General features: G+C 49.0%; 1 protein-coding gene across 3 annotated transcripts in view; it reads left to right on the top strand.

Moving 5' to 3' along the window:
- Positions 1 to 1,757: 1,757 nt before the first annotated feature.
- Dlg5 (discs large MAGUK scaffold protein 5) overlaps positions 1,758 to 13,420 on the top strand; it is a 104,171-nt gene continuing 92,508 nt past the window's right edge. For 2 of the 3 annotated variants that reach the window (XM_046419771.2, XM_046419773.2), the window contains exon 1: positions 1,759 to 2,120. In XM_046419771.2, the coding sequence (XP_046275727.1) occupies positions 1,817 to 2,120 (304 nt within the window). In that variant the 5' untranslated portion in view covers positions 1,759 to 1,816. Of the gene's footprint in view, positions 2,121 to 13,420 lie in introns of all 3 variants that reach the window. The other variant, XM_046419772.2, reaches the window with a different exon arrangement.

Below are 13,420 nucleotides of genomic sequence, written 5' to 3' on the forward strand. Positions count from 1 at the left end.
AACAGGTGAGCAAGGGTAATTGATTTGCTCCCACATTGTACAACTATTTAGAGAGGAGTGTAAGACTGAAGAGCAATTCTTTTTTTTTTTTTTTGGCACTTTACCTCTGAGCCACATCCCAGCTCTTTTTATTTTTTATTTTGAGATAGGGTCTCACTAAGTTGCTTAGGGCCTCAGTGAGTGCTGAGGCTGATCTTGAACTCCGGATCCCATCTTCCTGCCTTGGCATCCCTCGGTTGCTGGGATATGAGTCACCACGCTCAGCTCCTGAGGGGCAAATTCTGGTACTCTTGTCCTAAATCTTATGTAGAAGAGTTTGTTTCCATTAAACAAACATGATTTCTCCTATCAAAGAAGCAGAATATTTAAGAAGACTGTGCTTTTGCTGGGGAGAAAAGAAGTATGGGGATGGAAGTGATGGACAGTCAGTAGAAAAAGTCACCAGCTAGCAAATATTTGAAAATGAGATTGTGTATTATAAGCAGACATTCGAGGTGGCCCTCTACACCAAGAGTAGAGTAGGTGGGGTTACTAAGAGCAATCCTTTGTTATTCCAGCTTTGAAAGACCTTGGCATCAGTCAGGGGCATAGTGGTCTGTGATGGTTATAATGAAAGGCAGAAATTATTGGTTTTAGAGCCTGGCTGTGGATTCTCTGGGGGTCAGAGGGGAAGAAGGTAGCTCATCATTTTACCTCCTTCTGAGAGGCAATGCAATCTGGGGGGATATCTAGAGGGAGAGCACCTCTCCTATTACCAAGATCAGGGACTCCACAGTCAACCCTGACCACTCTTCCTCATCTAGCAACACAACCTTCCTCCTCCAGCATCCAAACCCCTTTACACTGTAGGACCAACTGGGTTCAGATGCAGAAGAGGGGAAGATAAACTATTAACAGAGTCTCAGTTGAGGGGCTTTTACTGGAAAAATTTCAATATAACAGCTCCGTGGAATGTGGAAATCTCAGTTTCCAGGGAGGTCTTAAATTGAAGATGTCCAAGTTTCGGGGATCCCCTCTCCATCGGGTCCGACCTTGATTTTGGAGTTCTTTATTTTGGAAACCCCGAATTGGGGCAGGATTTCTATGAAGGGGGTCTCCAATAGCTTGGGGGCTGGCCATGTGCCCGGCCTAACTCGGCGTCCCCGACTCGGTTTGCGCCTGGGCCTCGGGAGACCAGCAGAGCTAGCCCGCGCGGTGTCCTAGCCTCGAAGGCCGGCCGGGGGCGGGACCCCTCCTCTAGGTCCATCCCTTCGCTCGCCGCCTCCGGAGGCCGGCCGGGGGAGGGGAGGGCCAGGAGGGGCGGGCCGGCGGCGGCGCGGGGCGCGGGCCATGGCGGCGCGGGCGGCGGCTGCGGGGCCCCGGTGAGCCGGGCCGGGCGCACGGGCTGAGGCGGTCACCGAGCGGGGCCGGAGCCGTCGGGGGCCCGGCGACTTTCCCCCGGAGTTGTAGTGTGTTGGGGGGCGGCGCAGGCGGGCCGTGCGCCGAGGCGAGGGGGAGGGGGCATGCCCGGCTGGAGCCGGGCCTCGGGGCGCGCCCCGGCCGCCGTCCCCACCTCCGCCTCCTCCTTCTCCTCCTCCGTCTCCTCCTCCTCCTCTTCTAGTCCCGCCGCCGCTGCAGCCAACATGGCTGCGCTCAGGAGCCCGGGAGGCGGCCGCTGCTGAGCCGCCCGCCGCCCCGGGCCCCAGCCCGCCCGGCACCGGCCCATGGCCCCCGCCGCCTCGCGGCTCCCGGCGCGCTAAGGCTGCCGCCCGGGCGCTCGCCTGCCTTGGGGAGCCCGGGCGCTGTCCGGCGGGGCGGGGCGGCGCGGCCCGCCACCATGGAGCCCCAGCGCCGGGAGCTGCTCGCCCAGTGTCAGCAGAGCCTGGCCCAGGCCATGACGGAGGTGGAAGCCGTGCTCGGACTGCTCGAGGCCGCGGGAGCGCTGAGCCCTGGCGAGCGGCGGCAGCTGGACGAGGAGGCGGGAGGCGCCAAGGCGGAGCTGCTGCTCAAGCTGCTCCTGGCCAAGGAGCGGGACCACTTCCAGGACCTGCGCGCGGCGCTGGAGAAGACGCAGCCTCACCTGCTGCCCATTCTCTACCTGAACGGCGTCGTCGGGCCGCCGCAGCCCGCCGAGGGCGCCGGTGAGTGTCAGACCCCCGCGCGGCCTCTCGCCTCGACCTCTATTCCTTCCTTCGGCAGCTTGCCGAGGGGGATCTCGCTGGGGCCCCTGCGCTACACGGCGATCGCCCCGAGTGACACCTTCTCTCCTTTAGCCCCTGCTGGGAGCGGGCGACGCCTGGACCCCGAATTCACACCTCCTTCTCCAGTCCCGCCGGTCTCTGTGAACAATGCTGCCCCTCCCCCAGGCCTTCTCCCTCCCAGGTGCCACGGCTGCAGGGTCCCCCGGAGGCCACCAGGTCCAGTCGCGGCGTCGGGGTTGAGGGGTGCCTTGGAGGGACGTTGGGTTTCTTTTCTCTGACTCTTCACCGTCTGCTAGTCCTTTGGCAGCCTGTGCTAGCATTTAACCAGTGGCACAATCAAGAAGAAGGGAGCCTGAGCCAGGACCAGTGCAACTGCCTTTTGGTCCCTGCCACCCGCTTTCAGGACTTTTCACTTTTTGACCCAGCTCCCTTCCCTCTGCCCGAAGTTCAGTCTCAGCTCATCTAGACTTGTGGTTGATTTTGCACAAAGCCTGCCCAGGTTTCTTTGGAAACTGGGTCGGGAAAAGTTGGGGGAAGTTGCATTGCAACATGGGAAAATCTTAGTAGTGGTTGTTGGAGCTCAGTTCTGTCCCGAGAGCACTGAGCTGCCTGCGGAGGAAGGCTGGTGGCTGGTACCCTTTGGAACCCCTTCTTTCTCTTGGAAGTGAATGATTTTTCAGTGTGCCTGTAGGGAAGGGGTACTGCTGGGAGTCTGTGAGGAGTGCTTGTCTTGTTCTGGACGGATCAGGGAGTGTGGATGCCAGGAAGAAAGCATTGCACTGAGAAAGGAGCAGAACTAACATTTATTGTGCACCTACGGTTGTGGCAGGCACTCTGCTTTACCAAGTGTTTAATTGTTACCACCATGCGAACTAGCTATTATTCCTGTTTCCCAGAGAGAAAAGTCTAGCTTGGACTGGCTGGAATGCTCAGAAAGTATTGAGCGCCACAAGTTTTGAATTATGATATATTGTTTTGTTTAACACATTCAGAGCCAGGGAACAGCAAGTACATCCTTTCTAAGTCTTGTCCTTAAGAGTTAACTGATGTATAAAATAAAAATAAATGAAGACACATATGTAAAAGGAAAAAAGAAGTGAGCAGAGAGGGCTGAAAAACTGCCCTTAGCAACTTGTAGGGCAAAGGCTAAAGAGACCCATTTATGTGGCTGTTAAAAGCCTCAGTTATTAAGGGAGTGATTTTATAAGGTGTTCCTTGTAATAGCTCTCAACTACATGGGCCATCTCCATTTAGTTTTTATAGCTGAAGGAAACTGACATAGAGAATCTAAACTGTCCGTCACATAGCAGAGCTTGTCTATCAGTAGTCCTGCTGTCTCCACCTTGGGTGACCGACTCTCTTATACCTCTCTCCCTCAAAGCTGCATTCTGGCAAATACAGTGCTTTCCTGGGATTATGCTTTGGAAGATGCTAAGAAGGGGCTGTTGGATGTGGCCCTGAGGGTGGGAATGGGGGAAGGGTCTTATTAGGGCAATTTTTTTTTTCTTTTTAATTACTTCTGTCTTTGTGAAGGAGGAAGTTTATCCAAGATTATCTCCAGAAATCTTTCAGAGGGAGGAAGCACAGAAGTTGGAGTATGGACTCAAGTCTTCATTGGGATGTGTGTGAATCAGTGCTAGCTTCAGTCTCTGGTCTAGGTAATGTAGTGGATGAATTGCTGTTAATTTGGATCCACCCTGACCAGGCCTCCTGGAGAAGGTGGGGCCTCAGGCAGAAGTTCGAGGAGCTAGTCCTGACCGCCAAGAAAGGGATAGAGTAGGGTTTGGATTTTATCCCCAAGGGCAGTGATTTCAGATCTATTTTCCCACAATGCAGAGTTCTGTGGCTTCACGAAATCCTTAGAAAAATAACTTTCAAGGGGAAGTTAAGTTCATTTTATTTAATACATTAGGAAAAAATTAGGATAGTGTTTGGAATGGCGAGATGCCACCTGAAGCCTCTTGGGGAAAGGAGTGACGTGGTGAGTAAACAGTGGGGTGCTGGGGTCTTCCCAAGGAATGGATTGCTCCGAAGTAGTGTCCCCAAACTTTTTTTCTTTAGATCAGGGAGCCCTTCTTATGGGGCATTGCACAGTGTGTAAGAGGTGCTGTGGCTGAAGGGGTGGAGGCTTTGGTCTTACCCCTAAGGGGCCATGATCCGGGAATCCTAGCACTGTGCCCTGAGTGCTTCCACTCCCCAGTGATTTCCCCTCCAAGGCTTTGCCAGTGAGTCGGCCTGCGGCCCAGTGGAGCCTGAGGGAGGAGCTGGCTGGCTTCCCTAGGACCCGAGCATCAAGCAGAAGCTGTTTTATCACCATCTCTTTACATTGGAAATGGTGCCATCACCCATTTAGGAAGCTTTTGTCGTAGATTCCACAACTGAGTGGGCCTCTGGTCGAGAATGTCCATCCCCGGTGGGCACTTGTGCGCTATGGGAGTCTGTGGTGCCCAAGGCAAAGGTCGGCCAGCAGTCCAATTGTGTGGGGCCTGAAACCTGAAGGACCTTGGAGTAGGGCACGGACTTAGTGTTCCTGGGCAGGTGGGCCAATCAAATCCACCTGGCAACTCATGCTCAGTTAGCTGACTCGCTGAGGCCTGGGGGTACAGAGGTGACTAAGAAATATACAGTGTTGGGTTTTGGGGGAAGAATGGGCTCCAGTGCCAGGATTGGTAGTTGCAAGGCCGGTTAGCATTTTGTATCTTACTTTCCTGTTCATTGATTCTCTGGCAACCCCAGGGCAAAGCATGGTGTCTTTGTTACTCTGGTATCCAGGGCCCTATCCCTTACTGAGGAAGAAGTCCCAGGGCTGGCTAGTGCCAGAGGTGAGGCTGAACTCCTTGCTCTTGACTTCTTGTCTGGGGTGGTTTTTTTCTGTTACCCGATCAGGCCTTCCCACTATAATTTTGGGACATTTCCTGTCATTGGAGAACTCTGGAATTCTGAAGAGTTTTCTTGTCCTTGACCATTGATCATAGGGAAAAAAAGAGAACACCTTGGTCTAGCTGCTGGGGTGGGGAGAAAATAGCTGTTCTCCTCTGAGATCTCCTGTGTTTTTTTTTTTCCCCATTGTACCAGAATCTGGTGAATCTAATTTGTACCTTCACAACAAAGAGAAAAAAGTACTTTTCTCTTTGATGCAGTTATAAAATGAAGGATTTCTTCCTTGAGGATCTCAACTTCCTGCCTCTGGGTGAGCTGAGTGTCTTCAATCTGCAAGTTGGGACTTCGGGTGCTCTGCTGTCTGCCTCAGTTCCTGGAGGGCAGGTGTGTTGGGGGAGGATAGAGGCCCTGGTCCTGTGCTTGGCCCTGGGCAGAGGTGTGTAATATCATTCCTTCAGCTTGCTGCCTTGTTGGGGGAGTGGGGGTACTTAGGAGAGGGACATCATAAGATGGACCTATCGAATGATTCACAAACACAAGCAAGATTACTCTTCTTTTTAAAACTATGTACTGCTGTGACACACACCTATGGTCTGCTACCTGGGACACCGAGGCAAGAGGATTGCAGGTAGGAAGCCAGTCTGGGCAACTTAGTGAGGCCCTGTCTCAAAAAGTAAAAAATGGGCTGGGGTTGTGGCTCAGTGGCAGAGCGCTTGCCTCGCCCTCGCACATGTGAGGCACTGGGTTCGATCCCAAGCACCATCTAAAAATAAATAAAGATATTATGTCCATGTATAACTTAAAAAAAAAATCAAAAAGGGCTGGGGATGAAGCTCAGTGATCAAGTGTTCTAGTATGTGTGAGGCCCTGTGTTCAGTCCCTGTATAATACTGCAAACCAAAAACAATATATGTGACACACTTTTTTTTTTTTTGGTACCAGGGATTGAACTCAGGGGCACTCGACCACTGAGCCACATCCCCAGCCCTATTTTGTATTTTATTAGAGACAGAGTCTCACTGAGTTGCTTAGCATGCTAAGGCTGGCTTTGAACTTGCCATCCTCCTGCCTCAGCCTCCCGAGCTGCTGGGATTTCAGGTATGTGCCACTGTGCCTGGCTATGTGACATACTTTTTGCAAATACTTTCATCTATCCTTAGTGACTCTAATTGCCACCTAAATGTGGAGGCCCTTCCCAAATTATTTTACACCAAGCCTCTCTTGGGAAGCAGAAGTGGCAGAAGTTGGTGGTCACCGCCTAAACTTCTCATCCATGTGCTCAGAGCTCCCACTTTCCTTGGTCCTCCTCCCTAGTTTCCTAGGGAAAAGCTGGCTTGCTTTCAGCAGACTTCAGAGAATGGAGACAGCAGTGTCTGAGGAAGGCTTTGTACAGAGAATGGCACTTGAGTAGGGTGGAGGGGAGTGGAGCACACAGGGGGAAACGGTAGGATGCCTGGGCCGCAGACACAGCAGAGCAGGGACTGGCATTGGCTGTGGGTGGAGGGAGATGGGGATGTTCAGGTAACCAGTAGGGCTGTGCCACTAGGCTGAATGAGTTTTTTTTTTTTGGTACTGGGAATTTAGGGGCTCTTAATCACAGAGCCACATCCCTGCCCTTTTTTGTATTTTATTTAGAAACATGGTCTTGGGTCTTGCTGAGTTGCTGAGGCTGGCTTTGAATTTACAATCTTCCTGCCTCAGCCTCCGGAGCTGCTGGGATTACAGGCATGCACCACTGTGCATGGCTGAGTGAGAGCTTTGGATGTTACTTGGATTTTAGGTGTGATAGAAGTTAGCCCTGGAAGACATTTTTTTTTTTTTAAAGGAATAAACCTGCCAGATTCTTTCAGCAGGACTAGTACAGATTGACAGGTGTGGATTATTTATTATTCAGTAGAGGTTACTTGGACCTTTTTTCTCTCCCCTGTTCCCTTTGGGTAGGAGCTACCCTCTATCCTGGAGGGTCATCAGGAGAAAAGGCAGAAAGTAAAAGCTCCGACCATTGTAATTTTTCTTTTCTTTTTTTTTTAATATTGTATTATTTGGAGGAGGTGGCAGAGGAGCTTGAAAGTCATCGTTGATAAGTGCTTTTAAGTGAAGGGAAGATTTTTTAATTTAAATATTTAATTTTTAGTTGTAGTTGGATACAATACCTTTATTTTATTTTTTTATTTTTATGTGGTGCTGAGGATTGAACCCAGGGCCTTGCACGTGCTAGGTGAGCACTCTACCGCTGAGCCACAATCCCAGCCCCTGAAGGGAAGATTTTTATTTTTCTCTGTTTATATTAGTTCAGGATACCTTTATTGCAGATTATAAAAAAAAAAATAGCTCAAACTATTTTAGGCAGGAAAGAAATATTTATTGATTATTTGTAACACAATCATGTGATGCATAATGACATTACAGTCAATGACAGACCTCATCACAATGGTGGTCCAGTAAAATCATATCACCTGGTGGTGGTGTAGACATCTGATCTTGTGTAAGTACACTCTGTGATGTTTGCACAACAAAATTGCCCCAGATTTATTTCTCAGAACTTATCCCTGTCTTCAGGCAACACAAAATCTTGGAGTAGAGGAGGGCCAATTGACCCCCTAAATCCTTCAATCTTAACCATGGGGTTGGAATGTGTCCCCAGGCCTCTCTAGACTTTATGTTCACAGCACATGGTCAGAGAAGAAACTGAGCTCTATCCAATCAGCTGAGACAGAAGAATCTCAGGGAGGAATTCTGATTGGTCAATTAGAGCCACAGGTCCACATGAGGCCAGTCATTGTGGCTGGGGCTGGAGAACTAAGGTTTTGGCCCAGCTTTGGCTCCGGGCACAGCAGTGGAACCAACCAGTAGGGCAGGGTGATGGGATTGGTGGCCTATTCCAGTGCCACATGGCTTTTTAGAGGGTGTAGGAGCAGTTCTCCAGAGTAAGAGAAACCGTGTGTAGATACAGCCACTACATGTGGTGTCACCTTTGCATGATGAGACAGTTAGTAGACGAGGTCATTGCTAGAGAGGGTTGGTGGTGGTCAGACCTTGAGCAAGACAGTTAACCTTTCTAAGTCTCTTGTGCCCTATAAAGTAATTAAAACAATAATTAGAGCTAGAGATAGAAAGGCCCAGGTAACCTCTACTGAACATGTGGAGTCCCAGTGTTAGGCAGCCAGGGCCAAATCATATCCCCCACAATGTCTGGTGCCCTAGAGGTTCCAGTCCTGCCCATCTACAGCCTGTCAATCCTGCCACTCCATTGCCCCTCTTGCCCACTCCTCAGGGTTTCTGGGGGAATGCAGTTTTCCCCCCAGGTGGGTCCCTCATCCTGTGCACAGCCAGGGTCTTCAGGGTGCCAGCCCTCCAATCCCTGCCCTCCTCTGTACCTAGCACCTCTACGGGGCTTGTATCCTATGAATCCTTTGGATCCAGCATAGTAGGCTCAGGAGTGAGGATGGACAAGAGACACAGAGGAACACAAGAAAGCTCAGAAAAAGATGTGCGAGCACCACAGGCTGCCAAGCATCCCTCTTCCTCCCCTTCCAGCAGAGATGGACTGGACACAGGGCCTGGACCCTCTGGTCTCACCGGTTCTGCTGTCCCATCAAGCTCCAGTTGCTGTGTCATACTGGGGGAAGTTATTCCACCTCCACCTCTACCCCACCTCACCCTGCTGTTGAGCCCCGACAGGCTGGGTTAAATGGGGAGAGGATTGCCACGGGCTAGCAAAGGCTGTCTTCTCACTGCTTGGCTGGATCTTATAGCTGGAGAAGTTAGCAGGGGAGCTATGTTTTTGGAGATGGTGAAAGCTCTGAGCCAAATGTTAAGGTCAAGTTTAAGTTCGGCAAAATGCAAATATTATTATTTTTCCTTTTGTAGTACTTGTAACTGGGAGGTTTTGTCGAAATCTAATGATGGAACAAAACCTGTACCTTTCTGTAGTGGTGGCAGACTTGTGTGGTTTGGTGACACGTACATTTCATAGCAAGCCCTTGGCTGGTGGCAGTGCCTGCAGGGCTTCTGGGAAGCAGAGTCTGTTCAGTTGATGAGCTTGGGCTGCCATTTTGGAACCTAATCTCTGCTCCTAATCTCTGGGATCTCAGATCCTACTCTCCTTCTCTGGCTCTTAGTGCATATAAAGCTATTTCTCCTGGGGGTGGGGGTGCGCGGGGAACACAGCAAACATCAACTGCTTCACGATGCTGTTTGGCCGCCTTTGGTAAGAAAAAGGAGGAGTACTTTGTTGTCATGGTGAGTTGTGCAGCATCACAGTGGCAGCAGGAGGCTGGAAACCAGCCTTAGAGCCAGAAAACCAGGAACCCCTGGTACTTCTGAGGGTTCTGTGGGAATACTTTGCAAACATGCCACCCAGTGGTCAAGGTTGCTCTTACTGTGGCTATGGGTCTCTAGAGCAGAATGTGCTCCTGCACCCTTGGGCCCTGGTGCTGGATGAGCTGTTTACTCGTAATGCTGAGGAAAGAGCCTGACCCAAGATCTGTGTTGAACAACTTTTTGTTGAGCGGATGTCATCTGTGCATAGAGTAAATGGTGTGTCCCTCTGCAGACCCTCTACAAATGCACATACAGATTCCTAAGGGATAACTTCACAGAGGCAGAAGGCTGTGGGAGAGGAGAAAGACTTGAGCGAATCCCAGATGCACACACAGATGTCACCACCCACAGTATGTCTTTGATGGAAGCAGGTGGTGTGACATTGGTGTCTGAAGTTCCCAAGGTCACCCATCAGGTACTGGCAGTGTGAGGCTGGCTGCCAAGAGCCATGTGGAGCACCCACATTGCCTGTTGTAGATTTGGAGAGTTCTTTTCTTTTTACACTTGGAATTTGAATGTCAGTTTGGTGTCCTCAAAAGAGCCCTGAGTGGTGATCTCCTGAGTGCAATGTCTTGCCCTTGGCTGAGCCTCTTAGCTTCTTGGGGCTTGGGTTTTTTTGTTTTTTGTTTGTTGTTTGTTTGAGTTCAATAATAAAAACAGAAGAATAGAGTGTTGACTGCGAGGTTGCTAAGTCCTGTGGGGTTCTGAGTCCTTCCCAGGGAGCAGTTGGGTTGGACTAATTTTCTGTGGTCCCCTCCAGCTCCACACTGAGGTTACTATTAATCTGATTTAGCAATAGTGTCAATTGATTTTGGTTTTGGCTTTCTATTTCCTGAAAAAGTAAGCAGACTAGGAGAAATATTGTCTCGGGTTTTTGTTCCACTCCTACCAATTACTTGTATGTTCCGCAGCCCTAGAGTGAGGAGGCCCTGTGTACTTTCCTGCAGCCCTGGGAGATGTGAGCTTCAGAGAAGCAGTGTGGAGTAAGAGTGCGGAGCTGCAGCTTGGTCTGCATGGTAGGGATGCTGAGGGTGTTCAGCAGGGAATTTTAAATGGGATGGAACTAGAACTGGAGGGAAATTGATTTTTTTTTCTTTTTTATACCATTTGCCCTGGTCAGATTGTATGTCAGTGAATTGTGTGTTTCTATTGATTTTTTTTTTTTTTTTTTGAGGCAGAGATCTACAAAAACAGCTGCAGCAACATTTTAAAATACAGATATTTGGTGATTTGTTCCTTTAGACCCTTGTGGATAATTACTCTTTGACTGTTGACTTTGACATTCATTTCACACCAAGGGTCATAACCTATTTGCTTTTTTTTATCCCCCAATTGTGGTAAGATTTATATAACATAAAATTTATCAATTGAACCATTGTTTGATTTTTTTCATTGTGACAACATGTATGTAATATGAAAATTCTGTTTCACCTATTTTTAAGTACACACTTCCATGCTATTAGGAATATTTGCAGTCGGGCACAGTGGCACATGCCTGTAATCCCAGTGGCTCAGGAGCCTGAGAAAGGAAGATCACAAGTTCAAAGCCAACCTCAGCATCTTAGCAAGGCCCTGAGCAACTTAGCGAGACCCTGTCTCAAAATACTAAATAAAACTGGCTGGGGATGTTGCTCAGTGGTTAGACACCCCTGAGTTTAATCCCTGGTACAAAAAAAAAAGAAAAGAAAAAAGAATATACCCATCATTCTTGTGTAACTGCCATGCACTGCCGTGCATCTCTGGAAATTTTTGTCTTGCAAATTGAAACTCTGTAACCATTAAACAATTAACTCCTACTGCTTCCTCCCTTCAGCCCCAATCAACCATCTTGCTACTTTATGTCTCTATGAATTCCACTGCTTTAGATATGTTTTACAAGGGAAGTTGAGGCAGTGTTTGTCTCTTGGTGAGTGGCTATCTCACTTGGTATAATGTCCTCGAGGTTCATCCATGTTGTATGTAGCACATGCTAGAATTTTGTGTCAAGGCCAAATCATGTTCCATGTATGTATACATCACATTTTGTTTCTCCATTCACTGTTGATGAACACCTGAGTTGCATCTACCTTTGGTTATTGTGAATCAGGCTGTTCTGAACATGGATGTATACAGTTTTCACTGTGGAGCATAGACCCAGAAGTGGAATTACTGGATTGTACAGAAATTCTCCATTCAGTTTTTTTTAAGGACCCCTTCTGTTGTTTGCTTTTATTTTATTTTTTGTGGTACCCAGAATTGAACCCACAGTCTTGTGCATACTAGGCAAATGCTTTACTGCTGACCCATACCCCCTTAGCCCTTGCTTTTAGTTTTTTTTCTGGTAGTGGGGATTGAACTCAGGGGCACTTAAGCACAGAGCCACATCCACAGCCTTTTTATTTTTTATTTAGAGACAGGCTCTCACTGACTAGCTTAGGTCCTCACTAAGTTGCTGAGATGGGCTTTGAACTCATGATCCCCCTGCCTCAGCCTCCTGAGCGCAGGGATTACAGGCATGCGCCACCACACCAGCTCTCACTTTTAGTTTCACTTAAGAAAATCCATACATCCACAACACCTTGACCAGGGTGTGGGTGGAACCTTAATTCCAACATTTTCTTCCTTTTTTTTTCCTTCTAAAACATGTGCTTGCTTATATTTTGTTCTCCCAGTAGGTTTTTGGGAAGTCTCAGGACAGTTCCTTTGGACTTTATAGAAAGATTTCGATTTCAGCTGTCTTCTGTGTTTCCTTTGGTGAGGTTACCACACAGTACCTGCAGCACCCAAGTCCGGCAGCCCAGAGCTGTTCACACTTTCCGTTGTGTTTCTAGTACTAGTGTCTTTGTCTCCAAAGGTCTTGAATCAGTTATTTCTGCTTTGTAGACATTCCTTTATCCCATTTGGAGTTGGTTTGGTTTCTCATCTGGAACCCAGGGTAACAAGGCTATTGAGATTTTTCTTTTAAAAGGCCTAGATCAGCACTTCCCCAGGAAACCTGTTCTGAATGCTGGTTTGGTGGGACGGTGATGGTGCTGTAACTCTCTGACTGGGTTTTGTGGTCAAGGGCATTTGTGCAGTGCTGGATTAAGTAGTTCCGGTCTCCTTAGCTGTATTCCTTTTGGAAGCACTCCTGAGCCACTGTGCTTTGGGGCTTCACTAGAATGGTCCCAAGCTGATCTGACCACAGAATCCTTTTCCATGAAAATCCTTTTGCGATGTTAGTGTTCAGACCAATGTACTTTCGAGAAACATTTTGCATTTCCCTCATTTCCCTCTCATTTGGAGCACCTAAACTTTAAGCTTCCCTGTTCTTTTAAGTTCTATTACCAGCTGAAATAGTCAGTCACATGTGGTTCTAGGATGAGTAGACCTCATTTTTAGTTTCCCCGATTTGGGTCAACAAGAATGAAGTCTGATTTCTTCATCATTATTCTTTGGGATGGTTAAATCTCTTGTGGTCTTCTCTAAGACTGAGTGAGTAGGACTGGGCTTTAGGTCACTGTTGAGGCTTTGGGGACATGTTGGACGGATGTGTGGAGACCGTCCTGGTGGTTTGATTGCTATGGGTCTTGGACATGTTAACTGGGGGGCATGTCTTTTCTGCACCCGTGGGAGGCAGTGGGCTGGGAAAGAGGGAAGATGGTCTCTGCCCTGAGGGTGTCATGTTGCTTCTGGAAGGTGGATGAGTGACTTAGGTGGCCTGAACATTGTTGTGGGTTTGGAGCTTCGGAGCCAGGGCCTGGGACTAGAGATAACTGAGTGTCATAAGCCCATCTGGAGATGCCCAGATTCTGGGGTTTAAATCCTGGCTCTTCTATCCCAAGCTTAATATCCTGGGCCTCCTTGTTCTTGGTGTTGAAGAGGGGCTAGTGGGCCCCCTTCCCAGGATCTTGGTGAGGCTGGAGGTGAGTTATTGAGGCAGGGTCAGGCTGCTGTTGAGCCATCTGCCCTTGAGTAGAGAGGCAGCCCTGGCCTGTGCCTGGAATCAGGAGGCAGCACAGGCACAGGCCATGCTTGGCATCACAGCAAGAGAAGCCTGTGCCTCTCTGGGCAGCTCA

The sequence above is a fragment of the Marmota monax genome, unplaced genomic scaffold (genome assembly GCF_021218885.2).
Source record: "Marmota monax isolate L192 unplaced genomic scaffold, Marmota_monax_Labrador192_F-V1.1 WCK01_AAM20220418_F8-fsc00019, whole genome shotgun sequence".
In the NCBI taxonomy this organism is placed as follows: Eukaryota; Metazoa; Chordata; class Mammalia; order Rodentia; family Sciuridae; genus Marmota; species Marmota monax.